The 25884-nt window shown below is 38.2% G+C and overlaps 1 protein-coding gene across 2 annotated transcripts in view; it reads right to left on the reverse strand.

Moving 5' to 3' along the window:
• Nucleotides 1–1312: 1312 nt before the first annotated feature.
• PITPNC1 (phosphatidylinositol transfer protein cytoplasmic 1) overlaps nt 1313–25884 on the reverse strand; it is a 91235-nt gene continuing 66663 nt past the window's right edge. The window contains exons 6-10 of one of the 2 annotated variants that reach the window (XM_076354193.1): nt 22385–22480; nt 13092–13247; nt 12274–12337; nt 8687–8805; nt 5630–5709 (exon numbers count right to left, since the gene is read on the reverse strand). In XM_076354193.1, coding sequence (XP_076210308.1) covers nt 5704–5709; nt 8687–8805; nt 12274–12337; nt 13092–13247; nt 22385–22480 — 441 coding nt within the window. In that variant the 3' untranslated portion in view covers nt 5630–5703. Of the gene's footprint in view, nt 5710–8686; nt 8806–12273; nt 12338–13091; nt 13248–22384; nt 22481–25884 lie in introns of both variants that reach the window. The other variant, XM_076354192.1, reaches the window with a different exon arrangement.

The raw sequence follows: 25884 nt of genomic DNA on the forward strand, positions 1-25884 counted from the left end.
GTATCAATCAGGTCGTTTCCACGGCCATTCATGCAGTCGGTCCTACCAGGGTTTCATCGTGGCGAAGAGGTGTCATTTGTATGCAGATTAGCACGAGGAGATGAGATAAAAGGCTTCCGTAGTTTTGCATCTGCACAGTAAAACTGTGGTTTTAAGACTACTTTAAATGTATTTCTGCCCTCCGAGATGTCTCATTCTTGTAAAGAATGAAGGGGTGGAATTTTTTTCCTCCGCAAGAGCGCAACCCAGCTCCACCAATTTTAATAGCGGTAGGATCAGGTCCAGGTTTTTAACCAATCTGTAATGTATTTTCATGCATTAGTGTTTTGTTTGTGTGCAAATTTTAATGAAGCCCTAGCAATACCAGCCCAGACTGTAAAAAACATCAAGTCAAACCAAAACGACAACAAAACAGGTCAGGCCCAATCATTAGATGTGTTACTGTGCTAGCTGTTGACCACTGTTGGGGAACACGTGTTGCCAGCACTGTAATTTTGGGGGTCTCGCTGCTGCTTGCTGGAGAATCCAGCCGTAATGTCGCCTCATAGAGGACAGTCACAACCTGACTTCGGCGACAAAGACTCGGCCAGAGTCCTGGCTGGCTGCAGGGCACGGCCCCAGCACGCTTACCCCAACAGGGTCTCCCTGCGCTGAAGCCACCCAGAAGTCATCACCGCAGACCCGAAGCCACGCAGGGCTGCGTGGTTTCTGTCTCTTTTGTACCATGTGATTTCTACCTTAAATATTTTCTAAGCCTACGTTTGTTCCTTGCGTCCTGTCCTACGCTGTTGTGGAGCATTTCTATACTGAATAGGCGACTACCATTTTTCTGGTTCAGAGAAAGCTTTATTTCTATGGAGTAAGCCTCTACTTAAAAGCTTAAAGAATCCTTGTGCACGTGAAATTTCTGTTGACTGAAATGAAATGACTTGTAGCCAAGCGATGGAGGACTCTTATCTTCCGAGAGGTTTTGAGTGGCCTCTTTTCCAGTATTTACTACAACACTGGGCTGCCAAACCCTGCATAGAGAATTAGATTCCCTACTGAAAAACTTCCCTGTCAACCAAATGGTCATTTACAAATGAATGGGCTGACACCAGACTGACGGGCACCTGCCCTGATAAAATCTTTGAAAAGCTGAGGCAGAACAAAACCTAGTAGATGTTGTAAGTGGTTTAAATTTTCCTTACAAAGCCAATTCTTTGTGCTTTTTAATTTTGAGGAAGTGACTTGCAGAGCTGGGGGCAGAAATGTTAATGGATATGTTCCTTGCTAGAGGAGACCTAGTAAAAGAAAATAGCCACAATTGTAAAGAATAATTGTTGGTAGTTTATTTACAACAAAATGCAAGGAAAAATACAATATTAAAAGTAATAAATAACTTGGAAAAATCAGAAACTAAGTGATATGAATGAGAAATATGACAATCAAATTCCTCTGCTGAACTTTGCATTATTTAACATGCAGAGCATTTCAAAACTTGGTCCTTCTTTGATGGTAGTGATGTATTGCCTAATGTAGCCATGATTGCTCTAAATAAAAAAAATGAATTACTGGACATTCAGAGTCACGTGGAATTATCACAGAAATGAAATAAAACAATGAAACCTGTTTTAGTGACACCACAAAACTACAGGAGATTGTAATTCAATGACCATGCTGTTCATTTAAAGCAAAACATTGTTAGACTTAGCAATTTTAACTTACACATATTAAACCAAGTCCAAACAATGAAAACAGAAAAGCTCCTATTGACAAGATCATGAATTCTCTCTTACTGCACTAATTCATAAAAAGCATATACATTTGGCTTATTTCAAATGATAGCACATTGTTTTGAAGTTATAGTGCAGCAAGCTTCAAAGCAGTTTTAACAAAATGTAGCGGTCTTGTTACAAACTAAAATTCAAGGAACAAATACAAAATCTCTACAGCAGCAATTAATGCAAATTGGCTACTAGATGTCACAAAATCAAAAAGCCAAAGAATAATGTCAAATAGTTTCTTTCCATAAGATTTATCCAGTCATTTACCGAATTAACAATTACATTCATAAGAAATCCCATGAAGTATGTGTTTCAGGAATGTGCTGCTCCGCATAGTCTTTATGGACACCTCCCCTTTTTAATTGATTAGGAGATCTACCCTTCTAAAGACTGCAGTGAATTGCCAGTTATTTTGTAATGATTGTTCTATATGAAATACATAGAAGTATGAGCAAAGCTGGGAGGAGGTTTTAATAGAAACCCAAACAAACTAATCACGTTATTTGCTCTGAACTGTATTCTCCTCGATGAAAAATTCCTTGTCAAGTCCCAGCAGAGCTGTATCATGTAATTCTTCAGTCACTGTGGCAGAGAATAGGAACGCGGCTATCGTGCCTGTTCAGCTTTGCTGTGTGGCACCATGCTCTAAAGATGTACTCACTAAATAATCACATCGTTTATTTTTGCAAAAGAAGTGATGAACGCCTGCAAAACGCTCTTTTTCTCCTAATAAACATGTTTGAAAATACAACAGAAAACACTGTGAAAAAATCAGTAATGAAAACAACCCCTTTGCCTCAAGATGTTCTACTGAAGTATTCAGACCTTCCTTTTCATTTAATCTTGTGTGGTTTTTTGTGTTTGCTGGGAATATTCTAGAAAAAGTTATCCTACCCGAAAAAACAAACAAACAAACCCCAACCAAACAGAAAAAGGCAAAGCAGAACACAGCAGAGGGTACTTACATAGGCAACAAAAAGCCTGGGGTATTTCTTATCCAAAGCAATGAAACATTACAGATCTCTTTATTTGCCTTCATTAGGAAGCAACGTGGAGGCAATGTGGCTGATCGTGATCCTTGTTGTGGCCAACGGTGAATTCAGGCTGTTTGGTCAATAAATCTGGTAATCGTCGAGAACAGCACTGCTCGGTGGAAGGGCTACGGCAGCAGCACGTGCAGACGGAGACACAGCATTAAGCAGTCTGCCATTCTTTCCATGACACGATCAGTGTCTTTCTCCTACATCTCTGTCATGCAGCTATTAAGATGTGTCCTATTCAGGTATGTCAATAATTTTCATACATGCCTTATCCCCAAACCTACTTAATATGATAATCAGTGTATCCACATGGGATAGTTAAATCAGTCAGTTAAATATGAGTAAAGGTATGACTGCTTTGGTCTAATAATCTGTGTCAAACCCAGATGCCAAAACGTATATAGAAACAGTAATATGTAAGCACAAGGACATTATGACTAGAGCTGAGCAAATTCTTCTTTGACAAAGAAAAAATTAATTGAAAAATAGATTTTCAGGTGGAGCAGACCTAAACCATTTCTATATAGGTCAAATTCAGGAAATGAAAAAAACAACCAAACAATGCTTTATGTTTTCAAGGGTTTCCCTTCTCTGCCAATGTTCCAATCTTGCTTCTAAATAAGTGATAATAAAAAGATTAGACCAGTTATAATCATGAATACTTAATCTGCACACTTTTTAAGCTGAAATCATAAACTAATGTAGGAAAGTTTTGTTTGCATCATTACAGTGGCTTCTTTTTAAACAAAAAAATCATCACCCATTAGTATACTGATCACACAGAATTACTAGCTCTGAGAAGAAAAGCAAAGCAAAACATGGACAGTAAGTGGGAGAGTGCATGAAGGCAGACCACAGCTAACCTACAAAGAGCTCCCAGATTTTGCTAGCTACAGAATTTTAACTATCAAACAAATATACACTTGTTTTCAGCGCAGGTTGGCAGTGGAATTACCTCTCCTGCCACTAAAACTACCCTATAAATATCACACATTCAACATCGCTTCTGCTGGATCTAGAGCCATTGAGAAGGTCAGTGCATTTAAGCCAGTCAAATCACAGCATTGTGCTGAGAAGATGGCACAAACGTTCCATCCAGGTAAAAGGCCATCCCCAAACTGATTGTTCAACATTCAATGACAGTTCAGCTCTGGAGGACCCTCTTTTTTTTTTATCCACATACCATGTCACCAGTGGTACAAAATATCACCCCCTTTGATCATATGATTCAGGTAATAGCTATCATTCACTGGGAATTGAACAGCGTCTGCTACAGCTACCGACAGAGACAGATACTGACAGCATTCATTAAATAGCAGTTTGTATGAAAGAGAACAAAGTACCCCAAATGGGGGTCAGTGGGGAAAGTTTCTCACTGCGCTTACATTTTGAAAAGGAAGGAAGAGACCACTTCTGTCATTTATTTTTCTCCTCCTTCCACAATCTACATTTCCCTACCAGGAAACATCCTTTTCTACATTTTAATTCCTGAGATTGACGAGTGATTTCACATGCAGACCAGGAGGAGCACTTCTGTTTCCTTAACGTCACCCTACACAGGACTGAGCAGCCCCACGATTCATTTGCTTTTTAAAGTGACTGATTTTGTTCACCCCTTCCCTAGACGATGGTAAAGCCCGGCAGCAGTTTTCTGTTAGCAGAGATCGTGCTGTTTGGGAAAGACGCGAGGCAGGAAAGAAAAAGGAGTCTCGTATTTCCTTTCCTTTACATTCAAGGTCTTACTTACACTCTTCTTCCAGTGAGGAAAAGACAGAATTCATTGGTTTTGCTTCTCAACTGGCTCAATTTAGCTGCTTTTTTTCAATCTTACACATGGAATACCATTGATGAACACCAATACAGACTTAAGAGATCACAAAAGGACAGGGGAGAGCTATTAAAATACATTATCTACAAGAAATAGGTGGTTTCTTTTACAAATTCTGTGCAAGATAGAAATAGTTCAATGGCCTCAAAGTCAGTATAATTAATTACAATTGGGGCTTCAATACAGTGATATTTTAGGTTTGAAAAGTTTTGCGTTTGTTAGTTAGGCCCCAAATCCTGAGTCATATTAAGCAAAATGTGAATCTGAGTGATTGCTGTTGGTGTTCAAGTACAATGAGTTACAGGTCAAAGGTTGATGAATACACAGGAGAAGCCTGAGAGTAGGAAGGATTTTAAAATCGGCTATAAAAGAAGAAAATGGGAGGGTTTTTTTCCTGTTAACCCTGCATTCTAGTTGGCACTAATTTGCCTCAGAAGTCCTTGGCAGCTTTACTAAATACCTACTCCTAATTATAAATGCTATGACCTAGATGAAGATTTGTAGGTAGAATACTGCTACAGAAAGATTTATTTTCTTTTACAGGGTTCCCCTCAGACTATTTCACTGTATGTCAGTAAGATGCACCATATGGCTTGAAACACTACTTTAGGAATATATAAACGACGTTCTCTTGCATGCACTTCTCTGAAGGTTTTAAGGATCAAGTCTGAGTAAAGAAGTAATCTTTCCACACCAGTAAGATTATTTTAAGCAAAAAAACAACCAACAAACCACCATGACCTTTGTAGAAATTGAGTTACATCACTCTTGCTGTGGTAGACATGGCTTATCAGGAGGAAACATGCTGGGTTAATTTAAAGGTTTTTTTTCACTGGATCTGGAAGAGTGAGAGTTTCTGGAGCAGACTTTTTCCGAGGTCGGTCTTTGGGAACTGTTAGGAATTCAGGAGCATCTGTGGAGAGAGGAGTTGATGGAGCACTAGATGGAGCACTGCGGGTTGAAGAAGGCATGGAAATGTTAGAGATAGATATTGCAGGTGGGAAAATCCCAATCTTCTTGTTGGTAGCTTCCTGAGTTGCTCGTTCAAACTCTCGGACTTCATCCATTGTCATGTCTTCAGCAAGAAGGAAAGAAAGATAAAGGCACGTTAGAATAATTTCAAATGATCATTTCATTAACTCAGTTAACTACTTCCATCCAAATTCTAAATCAGGGAATGATTGCTTATCATGCATATCATTAAGTGATTCTCCACATGAATGCCTTCCTATTGTAATGCATTGACTGGAGTACAATAAGCAGCAAACGTTAAGAAAATGAAGTTAAATACATTAATGACATACTAATGGTTCTTCTTCTACCTGGGTCTGAAGTGAATAAAGAGTGCTACCTCTGTAATTGTTGGAAGAATCGAGCTCTTTCACAGGCAATTAAAGAATACATTTAGATACACAGTTAGCAAGTAGAATTTTTCAGAACTCCAAACAAAATAAAACTAATAGGTTGCTGGGTTTTTTTCCAATCTAAATTATGAGCATGAACAAGTAAAGGGTTGTCATCGGTTTGTTTGTCTACTGTAATTACCAAGGGATGAAAGATTCTCTCTCCCCCCATGCACAGCTTCTACTGACTTCTAGTTGCAGCTGCATGCACGTAACTGAGGCCATTTTGCTTTTCTGCTAATAAAGCCTGAAGAATTCCCTCTCACTTGATAAAGCCACAACACGCCTTTCAACTTTTCCATCCAGAATCTGTACTTAAACATTTATGGCCAACTGACAAATCCACTGCTTAATTCCCTGCAAAATAGAGGCAAAATGAGATGTGGGGTTAAAGCCACTTTGCAATGGAAAACCGGGTCCACAGAAAGCTTTAAAAGCAATGAAAGTCTTCTCACGCAGGTGACAAACGTGTCACAGTGCTGTGGAAACCCACAAGAGGGCAGAGCGATCCCAGCATAGATGTGCTCTGAGCTGAGCCTTGCGAAACTTTTTTTGGTGAAATCCTAGACGAACGACATCTGCTACAAACGGGTAAGTTGAGCAAAAAAAAGCAGCAAGACTCTTCTGAAACCTGCTGCTTCATGTTCACATTGCCTGCAAGATGTCCACTGAGCCAACGGAAATAAATTTTATGTTTTTTGCTGAACATCGTGTTAAATTTGTAAATTTGAAATATTTCATTGAACCATTTTGTAGATTCTTTGAGCTCTGAAAGCTCAAAACCCCAGAAATAAAAACACTAGCATTTTAATAAATTTAAAATTCTCACAGATTTGAGACATGGGACTGGCAATAGTGCTTACCATATGTATGACAAAATCCTATACTTCCAGTACATCGGTACTTTTTAATATTACCCAGCTGCATGCATCTGCAGCCTTGGCTGCACATGTTATGTAGAAGCAGCTTTATGTTGTATTACATCATCATATTAAATAAACAAAAGCATGCATGTTGCCAGCTGCCTTCTCTCTTCCCGGCAGACGACATTCCAGGGACCTTTTCAGCTTACACTGCTGTGCCAGTTATTAGGAGTGAGGACTAAGCTATTTTCAACTCTGAGATAAGTGGTAGAAATAAACAGATGGTCTCAGAGGAACTGTACCTACTTGTGTTGGAGATAGATCTGAACTTGTTTTGCTGATTTACATTTTGTTTCACACCCTGTAACAGTGCGCGTAGTGTTTCTGAATTCAAATGGTTTAAAAGCACCCTGACATCAAAGGGAGCCCATGCATTCATTTCAGCTATTTTCGATTGAGGACTTCTGTACAACACGAAACAAAAGTTGTCTTGGATAAATGAAAGTGGAAGAGGACAGGAAGATTTCTCAATTTGCTGGCCATTTAAGTGAAGACTGATTAAAGTCTTACTAAGTGGTATCCACCATGACTGTCCATTTTAATTTCAGACATGAAATCCTTACTGTCCCTTCAGCTGACTTTGGCTTTTTAGCTTACACTCCCTTTAAATTCAATTCTGTTCTGATACACGCTCAAGTAAAACCAGTCTTTATCCTGAGCTAAGAAGGCTCAGACTCTTTTTTTATCATTAATGACAAATTCTATTCTGACCTCAATGGCAATTTTCCACATGGGAACTACGGATGGCAGGCTGCATTCAAAGCCAAACCCTGAAGTGTAGAGCCAAAGTCAGAAGTGATTCTCAATTTACTGCTCAGCTAAGGAGTAACCTTGATGTCAATGGAGCTGCAGCGTTACGAACACAAGAATCACCTTCCTGGTTATTGCTTAGACAACATCTTCTCAGGCTGGTGACAATTTGCACTGCGTAAGAACAAAGGAAAGTCTTCAAGCCCTTCAGGCCTTGCCCCGCACTCCTTACGGGAGTAAAACCATCACCGAGTTCTACAGTGCAGTTAGTAGAAATAAAGGAATAATTAACACTTCAAAAGCAAATATCACTGCATCTTTTCTCTTTGCAGATAGTAGTAATTTCTAATTTTAGGCCTCTACTCGAGGTGCCCAAATTAGGAACTTAAATACTTCATGAAGTTTCCAGAATCTGAATCAAAGAACCTACACAGAAACCTGCCCTTCTCCACAAACTGCTGTTATATACTTCCGAAAATACTTCTCACCTTGTTGGTAGCTAATCAATGACAACATTAAAATTAGTTTCAAAAGAGTGAATAATTCATTAGCTTTTTTTTTTTCCTGGTGAAGCAAACAATTTTATCAGTCCCACAGAAATTTTCCACTCCCCACGTTCCTGGCTTTTTGACTGAAGCACTCTGAACTCTTGCATTTTTTAACTATTCAACTAATAGAAAGTAAAACTGATATTTAACTTCCTCTTCATGCATCCAACTGAAATTTGAGAATTGTGTTTTCCTGGAAGACAGGGAGCTGTATATGAGCCCAACCCCACCCTTTCTTACATCAGTGGCAGTTTACAGTGCAAGCAAAAGGCAGGATTGCACTTGATGGAGAAAGATTCTGTTCCTACTGAAGCAAAACCTCCCCAAAATTCCACTGACTGGTCAGCAAGATCAGTGCATTGCTCTTCTCTGATCTGGGCAGGCGTATTAGCTGAGGATGGGCAATATGTTTTTGAAAACGGACATACTCTTGCTTTGGCATGGCTCTCTATTTCATCCACAGTAGATGAATGTTGGTTGCAAACTTTAATGTTGGTTTTTTCATGCATATTTTTCTCGTATTCTCGAACATCATCCATAGTCATATCTGTAAAAAGTTCAAAATTGTTGGCATTTTCCATTGATTCAGTACAAACTTAATTTTTTTTTTTTAGGAGAAGGGTCTAGGAACACATAGTCTTTCAGCAGAAGCCAAAAAAGGATTTAAAAAAAAGCATGGAGCAACTAGCTTTATGGAAATTGACTCATAAAGGTAGTTATATCAGCCAAGGAAGGTGTAAGAAGGTTAAGTCAAAGGGAGTCAGAGAACAGGAAGGAGTGGAAATTGTTTAGGAGTATCTGTGTAACATAAGGTAGGCAAAAAGTATTGAAGTGCAGGCCTTGACAAAGGCCAAGATCTTCTAAAAAGATTTTAGAAGATCCCTTGGAATAAAGGATAGATACAGAAGTATTATAAATATTTACTTACCTTTCCAGGAACTTTCAAAAAGATTTTATGTTATCTTTGCATAGTACATCTCATAACCAGCAAACATTCTTACTGTTAGAGCACACATCAGCTTAGATTCCAGAAACTAACAATTATACTGGTAAGTGAATTAATAGTGAATACGTTAACAGTTTTGTCGCCTCAAGCAATTTAATGAATTGTAAGAATTAGAAATATTCCACAAGTCAGGCTGATTCTACCAGCAGGATCATTTATCACTGTCTAGGCATGCCTCATGTTGTCAAACTAGTGCATAATCTGTTAGGTGCTTGCTATGTAACTCAAAACCATTATTACAGATCTTAAAAAGATTTGTCATAAACCACACTTCCAGTAAAACCATAAAGAATCCAGTTAATTGACTTGTGACCATACTCTTCTGAGTATTCTCATGCTTTCAATAAATCTACTTGTGAGTAAGGTGTAAGTGAACATGAAGGCTGTCAGAATTTTAGTCTGTTCTTTACGACGGTTTGATAACTTCAGAGCTTCATGAAAATAGCCATCAACTTTTTACTCACAAAACTTAAATAGCATTTTACTAGCACAGTATACTTGGAAGTGTGTACCACTTTTGGTAATGTACACTGTGTCTTTGTTCTTGAGGTTATCATTTTTCTCAGGTTTACTACGTGTCACCTGGATTTGCAAATTCTTATATCACACCACTCCTTGTTATGTGATATGAGGCTCTGAGACAGCTTTTAAGGAAAGAGATCACTTTAGCTGTTATATCAGTAGCACGATGTAATACCTCATCAGTGAAAATGAAATGCAGTCTAAAATTTTGATCAAAAGGAAACATGGAATACCACTAACTCATACTCTTTTAGCCTTTTCCTTTTACTGTTATGTGGAATGAAAAACAAGCTCATAAGCCATGTCAATAACATGCTAAGGATGCATTTTGCCAAGCAGAGAACATGCTCTTTATTAGTAAATAACGCTGTGAAAATAGATTTTCTTAATAATAAAGCTAAATACAGTTTAGTAAATTTAATGACAAGACACATTCATACTTACAGTATCAGTAACAGTAATCAATCAGTAACACCCATAACGTGTTGTTTAATAATTGATTTTATTACACTGATTACTTGATTCAGTTTAGCTGACTTACATCGTCTCCAAGTCTTTCTCAAACTTTTATTTTAAAAGGTGCTAATAGACACACTGAAGGCACACAGACACTTTAAAAAGTATATTTCTGAAAAACTCTCCCCACACACATAAACACGGCAAGAGCAGTACCACAACAGCTTTACAGATCATATGTATTAAATTGAACTGGAGAACCACGCCTAAGGGCTGCAGACAGCTCAGAGTTACCTAAACTAACTTTCTGCACTTTCTTTTTTTTTTTTAATAAATCTTGCTATATACTTAGCCTTTATTCACGTCTATTTTAGTAGGCCCAGATTTTTTAGGTTTTATACTTAGCCTGACAATTAAGTTCTAAAGGTACGCTATATTATTTAGTAAAAAGACTCACCGTGACAGTAAAAATCCACAAGATATCATGTATCACAATATTTTATTTGTGGAAAGAGTACTTTTGACAGGGTGCTTTCAGAGTTAAGATGGGAAAATCTGTGGTTAAATGTTTTTTTTGGGCTAAACCTATTCCGTATGTTTTACTTCATGATTACTCACTTGTTATCATTATCAATAACTCTGCTAAAGTGCAGATGACTCTTTGCTTCCCAGTAACATTTCTTTATGTCTGACTTTAAGAGATATTTTGGTTAGATTTTGGGCAAATTTGTGGGCTCAATTTTTACATGAAGTCAGGCTTCTTTATTTAAAGTCATCCGTTTCCCTGACTTCGTACAGGGAAAATAACGGATCACTACATTTCAGGTAAAAAATAGGAAAAAAAAAAAATCTCTTAAGAACTCTTTCTCACTGGATACAAAATTCTCTTACTAGTTTATGGTCATCCCAAAATAAAGGATATTTTTAGTAGATTTCAGTATTTTTATGATCATTACAGCACAAGATTTTCATGCACTATTAAATGTATACGAACATTGTGATTTCAAAAGCAAATTTTTCTGTATTTTAAAAAAATCAGCACGAGTTTATGGTTAGATTCTAGTGTAAAATTATGCAGGTTTATGAGGTCACTGGAGATGTATGTGTTCGCACCAGCTGGGCTAATTGACTGTTTTTAAGCAACGCAGAATGTTTCTGAGTTTTGATGAAAGACAGGTGTCATTCTTATCCATGAAATGCCCAAAACGGTGTTTCCCGAAGCTTAAGGAGGGTTTAAATACACATTCTAAATAGATTCCCAAATTGCTGCCATACGTTACAGAAACGTCTTAGAAACTGTTCTACAAGTATCTATGATTATGGATACATCTTACTGAAAATGCATGTAAAAAGCACAACCCCCGTGAGCTTATTTTATAAAATATAATTGGCTGTTTTGATATTCAGGATTACGCTGTACTATTGAAAGTGCCCATTCCTACAGCTGCTTCATGGATTCCAAACAGTTTTTGCCTGCAGCTGCTGTTGAATCAGACCCAGCAGGTTTTACCTTTATATCCATTTTTCAGAAAGGACGTTAGAGCTCCATCTTTTCTTTACTGCAGTCCCCATTAACAGTTTAAAACTTTCCTAAAAAGCTGAAATTGTGTTGGATCAGAGGCCCTCGGAGTTTGCAGTATGGAAATGACTGCATGTTAATGCAGTCTTAATAAGCAGCTTTATTCAAACCTGCATGCAGTTCTCCATAAAGATGACTCTCGGCAGGGGCGGCTCCTATCTGCCTACCATGAAGGGCGACTGGACTGATGCATGTACTCTGAGATGTATGGGATGTAAAGGCGTCCCTGTATGCTGCCTACTGGCTGCCTAAAATACAGCCGACTCTTGTTACAAAGAACCTGCTGTAAACGAGCTCTGTATGTTCCAGAGAAACTGAACATAGTTCCATCTCTTTCGTGAACAACTTATACTAGGACCTGACGGTCCGTGAAAGCAAATGGAAATCTGTTGTTAATTGTCATAAGCTTTGCATGAGCCCTTTTAAATGGGCTAAATTTGGAGAATACTTACCGTACCACTCATCAACCCAGGCAAAAGCCTGCCGGTGACCAATCAATAGTATATCTCTGACCACCTGCGAAACAAGGAAAAGGTCAAATACCTCTGCAGCAACGAAACATTTTAGAAAAGTAACACTGTAGTCTTTCAACATGATTTACAGTGAAAAATGTTCTGACAGTTTTGTCTCTAGAAAGACATGCCCCAGAGAGTCGGACATACTGGCTCTGAAGGTCTTGTAGTCCAACTGCCCACTTGAAGTGGACCTTTTGCCAACACTGGACCACATCAGCATGGCTTTGACTAGCATGGGAAGCCATTTGGGATGCGTACAGAACCCATTAATCTTTGGGAAATTAAGACGTTCTGGAACTCTTCTTTTTCCGTGTTAGTTTTTTAAACATGTGGAAGGTCGATAATCTGAAAAATATTATCATTTGGCTGTTATGCCATTCATTAATTAGTTTTTTAGTAGACTGATTGGAAAACTTTCCCACTACCTGTTTCTAAGAAATTCTGCACATCACTGCTACATGTATGGGACTCACGTATACTCATAAATACTTTAGCTCATATATTCATCACAGTACTGAAAACGTTATTGATAGTTTTTCTCAACCTTAGGCCTGAGCAGCTCCAGGCTTTGTCAAGTTTATACCCAGAGATGAACTCTCTGGCTGCGCTCCAGATCTCTCAGACCTTGAGAGAGGTCTGAAAGCAGATTCGGCTGAGCTCCCTAGCTTCTACACAGCCACAGTTACCTTCCTGTGCAGGGTAGTACTCAAGTTCTGCTTATGTGAAGGATAAGAAGCAGCTCCTGTTTCACTGACCTTGTGTACAAACTGCTCTACTCTGGTTTGAAGTCCCCAGACTTCAAATTTCACAGTCACAAGTTTGTAGGAACACATAATTGGCTGATGGGTCTCTCTCCAGCCTTCTTTTAATTGGCCTCTCCCAGTCTTCTGTGACTTGAAATATTTAGGATCCTGCAAAATGAAGAAAACATGCTGAGAAATGCAGGAGAGTAAGTCCTGTTTGTCAATTTGCTAAAGTAAATGTTCTGATAAGACATAAAATATGAAAACATGCTAATAAACATTACGAAAAAGTAATATGAAATTGACTTAAATAAGCACTAGGACATACTAAAATCAAATCCTGTCTCTTATCCAACAGCCAGTGAATCTATGGCAGCGTATTCTTGCACATGCTTTGACAATCATATCATCTAGGACATTTCCTGCTATAGGAAAATACCTTATTGCAAGTCGTTACAATACAATGCACTCCAAGTGTTATTTATAGCCTTTGGAAAAAACAAATGTTGCTTCTTCAGAGCTTGCTTTCCCCCTACTCCCTCGGTGTGATTTACTAGTACTTTCTACCCATGCCTGTCTTCCTGAAATCATGTCCAGTTTGAGCTTTGACACATCAACACTGATGTGACACTGACAACGCCGTCTTCAATTTTAAGTGGACTCGTATATCCAGGTGGGCAGCAAAGTACGAAACTCCTCCAATTTAGCCATCTCTGGTTACAACTGAGTTACGGTATCTTTGGGCAAAACGCTGAATGACTAATTTCAACGCTGTCTCTCTTTTACTAACTGGAAAAATCAAATAAATTGGTGTTGAAATTACAACAGCAAGACCAAAAAACCAGTAAGGACATTGGTTCATCTTTAAGGTTTACTTTTATCCATACAAGATATAGTTTTATCTATCAAAGTGTTATTTTCCATATTGGTATAATTCCATCTCACTTTCTGTCCAATCCTGCTAATTACATCTTGTAAATAGAAATAATTTATGGTTAAACCTTGATTTTCAAAACTTGAAAAAAAAAATGTAGTTTCAGTAAATTCATAGTGGAGCTTCTAAAATCTGTCTTCAGGAATAACCCCTCGTGCTTATCTGCGTTGCCTTTCCCGAAGCTGAGATCTGGGAAGACCTTTTAAACCCATCCTTTGTTATAAAAGCAGTTAAACATGTATTTAAGTACGTGCTTAAATTACGTGCTAAACGGAAGACAATTAGAAGAAAAACTAACAAATTGATAAGACTACTCTGATCTTAATTTTCTTTCATTCATTGTGAGCTTATAGATCATTCAGCGTTCCTTTTTTCTAATGTTTAGTTATCTCCTGACTTGGCTTCTGATTTTATCCATAAACTGAAGCTCTGTCGTTAAAGCCTCTTTACAAAGCTCTAATGAGGCGATAGTCTTCCTTCTCTGTGAAAGTCATTGCTTTTATTGCTGACGTATTCTTTTCTAAATAGAAACTTTAAGCTCGCAGTATAATAAGGTTTCAGTGTTAAATCACCATAAAAAACAATGCAGCATCATCATGTATCAGAGCAGCATACCACTGTATATCACAACCCATAGTCACATGCTGTTGCCAATCTTCTCGCTCAATAAAGCTTGATCTCAGATTGATCTAGATATTTTCTGGTTGAAAGAGTTGTTTTATAACTGATTATTGCCTGAAGCAATCAATATAAAAATACTAATAAAAAGAAAAAAATAAAAAGGGAAGAACTAAGACATAATATTCAGAGAGGGAAAAAAGGAAAATCAACAGAAAACAGTTTAATGTACGAAAGGGTCTGCTGTTTCCTACATGCACATACGGTGCTAGTGTGATGGAGCCATTGCCTTGATTAAGCACTTCAGATACGCACTTTAATAATACTGAGTGTTATGCTTTATATCCCTTCGGTGATAACCAGACCTATAATGGAATAACTTCAATGCAGTCCAAAGGGATTTAATGTAATGAATTGGAGTCAGTATCAAGTATTCAGAATTTATAAATAAAAATTAAATAATGAACAGCTACCCTGCATGACTGCTCAGTCACGCATAAAACTTGTGTCTCGTTCAAACTCAAGAACCCTCTGGATGCTGTGAAAGCAATGTTTTCCTTTGTTTTGTTTTGTTTTTGTGAAGTTGACCCAGCAGACAAGGGCGTTCATAGTGGAAATCGTTCTTAAATCAGTGGCCCACAAATAATTCACCTACTGCAATGCAATTCATCCATAACATCACTCCTAGTTGCAAATTCCTTTAACAGCGCCCAGAGACGGCACCTTTGCTTCCCTCAAGCACGTCCATTTTTCTTGAAGGACATGATGTTTAGTCACAAATTGGCTGGACAGTTTCAAGCGAAGAGCCAGGCAATGATGGACAGCATGGGCGACTTACATCTAACTGCTTTTATGGGAATTCCTGCCTTTCTGAAAACATTAACATATTGATACTATAAAACTGTGGACTGATGAATGGAAGCCAGGAAACAGAAAGAATTCAGAGGAATAGATTTCCAGACTGCTGTATGAAGGATCAAGATGTTAAAGATTTTACTGAGTGCTTGCTCAGGTGAGCTAAAACTCAAAGATTGCGTATAAGCCGAGTAGTGGGACAAAAGATACACAGCAACATTAAGCGAAGTGAACTTGAGAGTTTAAGCTCTGGGCCATCAATTCAAAGGGCACGAGTGTTTTACAGAGGTGAGTTGTTATCATAAGTAAAACTAACATCACTGGGCTTTTTACCCGGATGCTAAAACATTAGGTGTTTAAAAAGGTCTTGGACTATTTTACAAAGACACAAATTCTGGCTCAGCAATTGTTTGTGCTACGGTTCAGACGAGGAAGTATTTAAGGGAAGAATCTCTATATTTATCTCTCTCTTTTGCATACATTTTCACCTTTCCTAGGCCTCTGCTATTGGCCATAGCCACAGGGAGCATACCATGCCAGAAGGACCTTTGGTGTGACCAGGACTGCTGATCTTTTGCTCTTCAATGTCTGATCCAAAGCCCACTGAAATCAATGAGATCTTTGACATGAAAGCCACAACCCAGAATGATTTTATGTGCCTAACTCACGGCTTCAAATTGCCAGATTAAGATTCACAGCCTGGAATCCTTTCTGCAATTAGGCATACGAAGTCCTTCTAAAAAAAAAAAAAAGAAGCAGGGATGATAATTTTCTATTAAATGCAAGTAGAAGTAATATTGGCACACAGCACTGCTGCTCCTCCTGTCTTTCATGCTGTAGCTCACTGGTTAGGTTAGTCAGATAAAACAAATTAGACTCATGTGCCATGCTCGCATCTCTCCAGGTCCCAGGAGGAAGCGCTGAGCACCTGCCTGTACTGGATCATGGCCGTTCTTTACTCTTCCTGCAAAAGGTATGGCAATTTGCAAAACATATACCAGAGGCACCAGGGTGGAGCGAAGAAGCATACTCTCTAGGCAGGAATTGTGGCACACATGAGTTTGAAACACTTCTGACAGTGACTGGAAACCGGGCGAGCTGATCTTTGGTCTGACCCCATTTTTATGTTATTATTTAGATCATTAATTTTGTGTGCACCTTGCTTTTAGCCACCCATGCCTTCCTTTCTAGAGAGGCCATCATCCAAAGAATACTGCGTCTATTCACTGTTTCCCCCTTAATTTATCTACTGGCAAAATCCTCAATCTGTTTTAAATGTAATGGTGTAGCTAAAATCTTTTTGTTTAAATAACCTTCTCGTCCTTTTATCAGACACAATTTATTAGGAAAGCCCATCTGGCAAATCCTTTTGCTACAGAGGAGCAAAACCTACTCTGTATTTGCAATACATTATTGCCAGGTGCAGAGTGATTTAAAAATAGCACTTCTGCTAACATAGGAGAAACATCATTACCCATGAGCTGGGCTTATTTGAGAATAAAATGTAAAATTACAATAAAATAAAATAAAGTAAAAGCCACAGTGTGATGGACGTGCTTTCAAACATAGCACCCTCCCAGTGTTTCTTACTTAGGCCACGTCTGGCGGGTCCTGGCTCAACATGCTTATTGTTGGAGATTCCATTATTTAGCATTTAGCATTTATTTACTTAACCTTCCTCATGGACTGCAGACGTCATGGGCATCAGATGCAGAATTGTAACCCCCTTTCCAGGAGGCAAACACCAACATGTTGACAATATGGCACTGGGTTGTTGCAATGCCTTTTCAGATTTAATTCTGAAATGTAATTTTTTACTTAAAGTTAAATAATGAAATACATTCATCATTTACAGAAAACTTCCAGGTCTGAATGGGCATCCTTTCCCTTGGCTCTGCCATGGTATCAGGCATGATGTGAAGATCCCATACTATTCCGCAGCTGACACCACCACCTCCTTTGTCCGTATGCTGGAAGCCTGCATGGAACATCTCGTTAGCCTTGTCACTGATCTGTCTTGAAAATTACTTGCTGCTTTTAAGGCCATTTTAGCATGGAAAAAGATCCCCAGACTGAACATGTTCTCCAGAGGTGAAAGTGCATTGTATTACGCCATACATCCTATTCTCTTACTGGACGCTACTCAGATGTCCCAGAAACAAAGACTCTTCCTTCCTTTTAATGCACAGATTTGTTTCTTCAGACTCCTATTGCAATATATTCCACCACTGTGCTTTTGAAGTGCAGTCAATTTTTTTTTCCTTTTAAGCTGAAGACCATTTTGTTTGATCTTGAATTTCAGAACCAATCCTTCATGGTTTTAATACATGTGATCTGTCATTTCACCATCAGCTGTAGTTGCTAGGTTTTGGATTTCAGCTTACATAGCTAGGGCTCTGGAAAGATTTGTTGATGTAAAGATGCTACTACAGAGATTCATGCGGAGTCATTATTTAAAGGCTTTTTTTTCCTCTTTTTGAATTTCCATTAAAATGTATTTTCTGGAAGAGCCAGCTAAACACTTCAGAATTGTAAATATTGGGACAGTTCTGAGGTGTTAAAGTATGATAATCCAGCCAGCCTTTACGTAAGCTCCCAACTGAAGTTAGTGAGGAAAAGGGAATTCTCATCTGTTTTTGCTCTGCCCTGTACTGAACTACTGTACCAACACGTTGCACACATTCACTGTGGGGGCTGAGGCAGCTGTATTACTTCCACTACCACAGTTTTCTGGCTCTGTAATGTGGCAGAGGTTTTGTTATTCTGAAAGCACCTGGACAGTAGTAAGCTGGACCTATTACAGTGCAGCTGTGTTAAAGTCAAAAACGACAGCAATCGAAGAAGAACACTGCAGCAGCTGCATGAAATCTTTCTGTTTGGAGGTAACTTTAAAAATTTATTCCATTTGTCTGACTCTCAGCTGCTTTGTTATAAACAGGAAACGAAACACTTAATTTTGAGAACTTGAATATGGTAGCAAAGAACATTTTGCTCAGTAGCTCACGTCTACAGTAAATGTTTCATTTCAGTGAATGATTCACTCGAGGCCCTCACTCTTCAGCATAGCTCAATTTTATTCTTTTCTGTAATTCAGATCAATATATGTGTCTATATGGGGAATACATGGTGGCTGGTGATACATATTCATTGATGGTAAAGTCACAAGGAAATGACTTTACAAAATGTACAACTACTCTTACCTGTAGGCTTGTACATTCTTTATAGAGAAATGCAAAATTCTGTATTCAGTGTAATAGATACATTCAGATTTGGAAACATATGCGACTCCTTACAGAAAAACAGGCAAACCTGTTAGTTTGGATCTAGATTTGGAACCTCACATTTAAACTTCTTAAAAGTTTAAGGATTTTTAGGTCCATGCTTGTGAAAAAAAGCTTTATTTAAGATGTGGCAGCACTGCTAAGTACTCTAGCGGCTACTTCACAATGAAGTTTGTAGATGGCCATTAAGTTAAAATTAAAAGTCATCTGCTCTGGGATGCCCAGAATTGCTGCAGTTATACCTCCTCCAGCCTTCTACAAGGGCAACTCTTTTGACAGCAGAAATCGGTATACCTCCACAAAGACAGAACTGGACTCTGTGTACGTGTTTGTAATAGCTAACAAAACTGTCTTCCGATTCACTATTTACTTGGTGATTTAAGTCCTTTTTGTGCATACACTGACAGATAAGCCCTCCATTCGTAAGGGAATTCAAATCACTTGGATGATTTTGGCCAAGAGATCACTCAGTATTATCGGCAGAGGTTCCCTTAAAGCGTTCCTCAATGAAGCAACAGCTCTCCTTAAGCCTCCAGCTAACTATATTTTTTACTTTTCAATTTTACTTAATATTTAGAAGGAGAGAAAAAGCAGATATGCACAAAGTTGAATTCAATCATTTTCCCTGCAACCGTCACGACATTTTCATGGAACGCTTGCCCTTTCTCATCAGTACCAGCACAAGTCAAAATGAGCTATGCAATTCAAATGGAGTGTTATACATATGAAGATGTTTTATACATTTTGTCTTTTTATGTGTGAATCATTATTATGTAAGTTACAATGGAAGGAAGAATATAGATCTGTTTATAAGATTCATGTCAGGGCAACTGAAAAATAATCTTTTAGATCTAGGAAGCAGAGAACGGTTACTGCACTTGTTTGTACTGAGCCTGGTGCCACGGGTCCCTTGGATACCTCCTGACCCCTCCTGTGGTAACTGCAGCATTATTACCTCTATTGATGATATCGGTGCGATACATACACAACCATATCTTCTGTCTATATAAATGACAAAAACAACACTAAAACTGCTATGGTTCATTCTGTTATAGTCGATGAGTTATTTGATGCGCTAACTCAGAGAAAGGTTGCAGTCAAATTGTAGAAAGGGGCTTTTCACACAGAGGACTCTGAAAAAGATAGGATGTTGACCCAAACAGCTCAGGATAACTGAGCACTTTGAAACTAAAAATAACTGAAATCACAAATACCAGCTTAATAGCAACTATGCAATTAGCGCTGTCTGATCACACCAGAAATCGCCCTCGACAAGCAGGCTCATAAGCACTAACAAAAAGCAAGCAGTGTAAGTAGTGTGTGAAAGGTTTAAATTATTTAAGCTGCTTCTCTAATACACAGTAATACAACCAAATAATGAAAATTGCAGTTAAAAACTGAAGTATATTTTTAATTGATGAGAGATGCGCTTTTGTCAGGATATAAAAGAAATTTAAAGCTCATTTCTAGAAGGCACTAAGTATGCCGAGCCTGATACAGAACTTGCTTAATTTTAAGCATGTGAAAGATCCATCAAAATGAAGAGATTACTAACATGCCTGAAGTTAAAATCATCCAGATTGGTCTTTCTGGATGGGAGTCAGAACACTTACCCTGTGGGATCTAATTCTTAAATCCTGAGGATTGTACTTCAATTTTAATCTTTAAACTTAGTATCAATTCAGATTAAATACTCTAAAAGCAGCCAAACTGTTGTTATTAGTGTAACTAAACTACCTTTCGAAAGCTTACAGTAAATGGTTTTCAGTTATCTCTGAAACCGTTATTTGGAAAACACAGACCGTTTCTCATTTACATAGAGTTACTTTTTTCTGCTGCTCTGATTGAAAACAAACGGAAATTACATCTACAAACATTAAAAGTCTTTTTATAGCCCCTAAATTATGAAAGAGGCCTCATCAGAAATGGGAGTTTGGCTTCATATTAATCATATGGTAGCATAAAAAACCCCATAGTTTGTAAACTTTGGAAGATACTGAATTCAACTATTATTAATTCAATATCAATTACAGCATGTGCACAGTTAAATGCTAAGGTGTTCTTACTATTTTGTATGAATTCTGAAAGAGAATTTGGTAGCCAACATACAAATCATCCATCAGTACAGAAAAAACAACAGATGCTGGGCTATTTTTGTTGTTTAAAACCATTTAAAATTTTGCTTGGAATCAGGTCTCTAGATTTGTCTTTGAAATAACAACACAAAGATGCTGAAATTCTTTTCTCACTTAACATGAGGCTGTTTTTCTATTATCGTGAGATTAATCATATGGAAATTATGCTTAATAGTCGGCTATTAAAAATGGGAAGGAAAGCTGAAAAGCTAGACGTTACCTTCACGTTTACAATTTCTGGAAGTGCACACACCGAGATGAAAAATCTTACATGATTTCTTTAAAACACAGTCAAATGCAGCAGTTCACTCCTAAATGGAACCAGAAGACCGTGGAGTTCAGATAAGATGATGGGACCAATAAGCTGTTTCATGAGGTGTTATGTAGTTTTTGGTACGTAACAGACGGGTTTCATTATGTAAGGAAACTAATAAAATTACTTTTCGTTCTACTGTAGACCCAATTTTGTTTTATGACCCATACATGAAATGTGAAATAGGATCTATAAATGGGAGATAACAAGTACCTGACTTTTTTAGTCTGAAACTCATGTCTCCTATGGTATAAAAATATATTCATTGGCAAGTCTTCATTTTCTATCCTAAAAATGATTATGTAGTCTCATTTTGTATAGTCAAACAGCTGCCACACTCATTGCCAGCTACGAATATATACTTGGCTCCAGAGGCAAATCGTATCTCCAAAATTAAATGCAAGCATAGATCAGATCATTCCTCTCTAGCTACTTCTTGTGAACCATCATTTTTCAAGTCTGAGGTTAAAACATTTGAGACCTCCTCTTCACTTGCATGGTGGCCGCTGATTTCAAAACAGTGAATTGCATTGACCTAAAAGAAACATGCTCTTCAGAGATGTGCGCTATCAAATATACATGGGAGCAATTTTCAAGAGAATTTTAAGAGAGTGAATGTGTCTGCTGCCACCGATGCTCTTTGGCAGATTTACTGCAGCACGTAGTATGCTTCAGTCCCTCTCGGTCTTGTGTCATGGTCGCCTCCGAGCAACTGTGCATCAACCCTATTCTCACTCCAGCATATCTGTCCTTGGCCTGGGCTTAGACACTTCGTATGATTTATTAGTTGGGGCGGGATGCAAATAAGGACAACAGTAATGTTTAAAACCGCTCAGACCTGCAAACACTTAACTGAGCTTCACGATCCAAAGAAAAGTCCTTTTCTACTCTGAATGAATTCAGCTGAATATCAAAGGTCTGGTACAGGATATGTTCTGACAAGGGTATGAAAGCATTTCAAAAGGTTGGAGGAATCATCCACAAAAGAAAGTGTCAGGCAATCTAGATCGAGAGGTTGCTATCAGCTTCTCCTCCAATCAAAAGCTTTTTAAATACTACCGACCAGCAAGTTTTCATACAAAAATAAAACCGTTTTGATTCTTATCAAGGCTTTCCTGCAGCCTCTTACATTCCCGTCTTCACCATTTCACAATCAAGTTGTCTCTTACCTCTGATTCTTTGTAATAGCGCTCAGGAATTTCATCGCTGGCAATATCAATAAAGCAAACTTCTCGCTCCAGATCTTTAGCTTCATTGTCAAAAATCTGCAAGAGTTAAAGAAATTCAAGACTGTAACAGAACAACACCTTTACAAAATCCACCTGGAATAACAGTTACGAGCCATTCTCAGTGACTTGAATAATGTATTTTAGGGTTGCGCCTGAACAGCTTCTGACGTAAGATACTGAAGTTTTTGCAGGGACACAGTCACATTCTCTCGTGTACTGCTTACATCAAAGGGAAGAAAATGGGTGTTCTCAGGATCACATATAGGCAAGGTGTTCCTAAGCAAGGTTAACACCAGTTTGAATGAATGACACCACAGACTTTTTGGGGAACAATCCACTACGTCAGATCAAGAGAGAGTGGACTGTTAAATGCAACACATCGTGTTCAGCACTTACTGCTCACACCCCTGGTCCTCCTTGCACTTTTTGGAACGGAGGCTTCAGTCACAAGTAGTAAAGTCAACAACTAGGATTGGTTTTACTGTGTTCCCTAATCTTTGAACTAGATTCCATCCTGTGTAAAAAACCTGACTTTCTGGACTCTGGTTGTTTCCAATCTTCTCAGTCCAGGACAAGAATGGAACGCAGGTGTGTCGTGTGAACCAGTCAGGCTAAGCTGCCGTCACACCGAGAATCACAACGTTGGTTGAACTGCCCTCAGTGGAAGCTGGCAACTTCCGCTATCCATTTGTGCGCACATAAAGCTTATTTTCATTTTAATCCTTTAGGACCCGGTTTTGAGCACCAAGTCTCTTGTTCCACGCAAGGGAAATGATGGGTATATTTTGAAAATGCCCGTAGTATACTTCTGTGCCTGTGTCCATAATTTAATTATTTAGGCATCTTAGTGACCCATGTGATTTACGCTATGTCTGCAATAAATTTCTACTCATGATTCTGGGACTTGGAAATAGCGACTAGTTAAAAGGCTATCATGAATTACTGCCATAAAATTCAGGGAAGTTGCGCATACGCTGTCAAGATCAGTAACAAGCTAACGATGTGATTTTTCCTTTGGGGCACAACGTTCTATAGCTAATGTTTCCAAGAAGCATAAATATTTTTGTTTCCTTTTTTTAAAATAAACGTAGGGAACGCTCTGTTAATTTAATTTCATTTCACCCTAGAGGAACAGTTAAAAATACAAAATGTCAGCAACTATTCAGTATCAAGAATGCTACTTTATTATTTCGGAAAGAACTGCGGCTGCCCATGTAAAGCATTCAAAGCGAGCAATGAACTACAATGAACAAGTACACCAGCTGGTGAGAAGACACCGCTCAGGAAATCACAATTCAAATAAATGAAAAGCTAAAGTTTGACTGTACAATTTTAACTTGTCTTGGTAGTTAACAGTACCGGAATAAACCAGGCAACACTGAATGCTTACTGAACTGGATATAAAACGTTAACGTGTCTGAAACCGCAGAAGAACAGAACAAAGGGAAACTCCAGTCTGTTTTTATTTCTGTGCTTATTTTCCTTCTCCAATCCATGTTTTGCAAAGAATAACGTTGATTACTTGAACAAATTTGAGCTGAGAGATCATTCCCCTGCAGTGCTCTTTCTTAGAATTGGGGTACATTTTTTAAAACAACTGTTATGTTTTATATACATATAATATAGGTTGCTTTATAAAAAGGTTCCTCGCTTGCTTTTTTCCTAAACAAGTTCAGATATAGAGAGCAGTCCCTTGATGAAATCAGTTGAACTATTTTTGGAACAAGATGCATTTCACCATAATCTCTAAGCTTTAAATAAAATAATAGCAATTTCTCTTAAATGGATGTTACCAGGTCAGCTGAGGCTCTGAATCAGTACGTGGTTTAAGTACAAGCCTAATAAATTTAAGCACATGCCTATCTCTGCACGTTTGCAAGGACCTAGATTGGGACTATTACCCAATATCTTATCTGAAGAAATGTGCCCTGCTCTATCACAGGCTTGATCCCCATATTGCACCTCTAAGTAATATAGTTTTAAATTCTTTTTCTCTCTTTAAAATGCTTTAATAGAAGCGGGGATGACAGATGCCTTTGCCAATCTGTCAAAACCAGGAGGAATTTTTCAACTGTTTCAACTACGCCTTATTTGCTGCTTAGACTATCTCTGACCGTTTCCTCCGTTCCAAAAGTTTGTTGAGTGACATTCTCACTTCCCTTGGCTGGCAGAAGTTGTTGTCTAATCATTTATGCTTCTCCCCTTCTTAGATTGTCCTCACAAGATTTGCAGATAGAGCCTTAATCTTCTCATACTATCAGCAGTAGAAAATAAGAAGTCATTAGAGAACAAGACTGATTTCTTTCTTAGCTCCAATTCTCTTATTGCCTCTCCTAGCCACATAATCTGGGATTGTCTTAAAACCTGTAGGGAGGATGGGTTTATTGTGTTTGTGATCAAAGAGACTAGAGAAATTTAGAAGTTTTAAAGGAAGAGATTAAAGGCCACGAAAAGAAGCATAAGGCTCCCAATCTGTGCAACTGTATTTGCAAATGTGCAGAAAATGAATGGTGAGAACAATCTGTATCCTTAAGATGATGATGTAGAAAGGCAGAATATTAAATATTATATTGGAAAGAACTGGACAGGCTTTACATTTGGAAGCCAAGTAATTAACTGAGATTGAAATACACAATCAAATGGAAAACAAAGAGTAACAGTCAGGCTGAAGTGTCCTTTTTGCTGTGGGTTTGGGGGGTTTTTTTGGGGGGTGTGACAGCTTTTCTACAACAGACAAACATTTATACACTAAGAGGAATGAAAACTCATCATTATTTAGACAAAAAGTGGAAGAAAGGTTTTAATTGTGTCATCTTTACAATCGTCAACAGTTTCTTTTGGGGAAAATTTTCAAAAAAAGCCTGGCAGATGATTCTAGTACCTCAGGAAAGAAAGTTCATACGGGACACTGCAGAAATATAAGTGCTGGTGTATTCAAATTTCCTTCCTTTGTTTTCCTCAAGGCCTACAATGATGTGTCCTAGCACATACTTTGCTGATAACTTCTCTTTTCCTTGGAGCCAAAGCCAGAACAGAAAGTCAGGTTATGAAACGATGGTAAGTCAACAACAAATTGAGTATCTTTTATTCTACAAGCTCCTTTCCCATTTTGCTGCTTTTTCTTCTACCTTCAGACTAAGTTGCTGGCTTCAGCCTCATTCAGATGTAGCTAATCCAAAATTTAACCTTTATGGCCAATCACCACAGCTGACCTGGTTTGGATATAAGTAGTATACAGCCAGACCCAGCTGAATCCATTGATGACATTCACACTGGCAAACTCCTCGCTCATCTGCACTGCCAGGACTCCGAGGGTCAAATCTCTGCCTGTTTGGCTTGGCTGCGTTCCGTAATACACGATTCACTCTTGTGATGGTTTTTTTTTTTTCTATCATCACAAGCAAAGAAGGTATTCGAGGGACTACCAGCTGGAAAGTTGT

Source organism: Aptenodytes patagonicus, chromosome 16, assembly GCF_965638725.1.
Source record: "Aptenodytes patagonicus chromosome 16, bAptPat1.pri.cur, whole genome shotgun sequence".
NCBI lineage: Eukaryota > Metazoa > Chordata > Aves > Sphenisciformes > Spheniscidae > Aptenodytes > Aptenodytes patagonicus.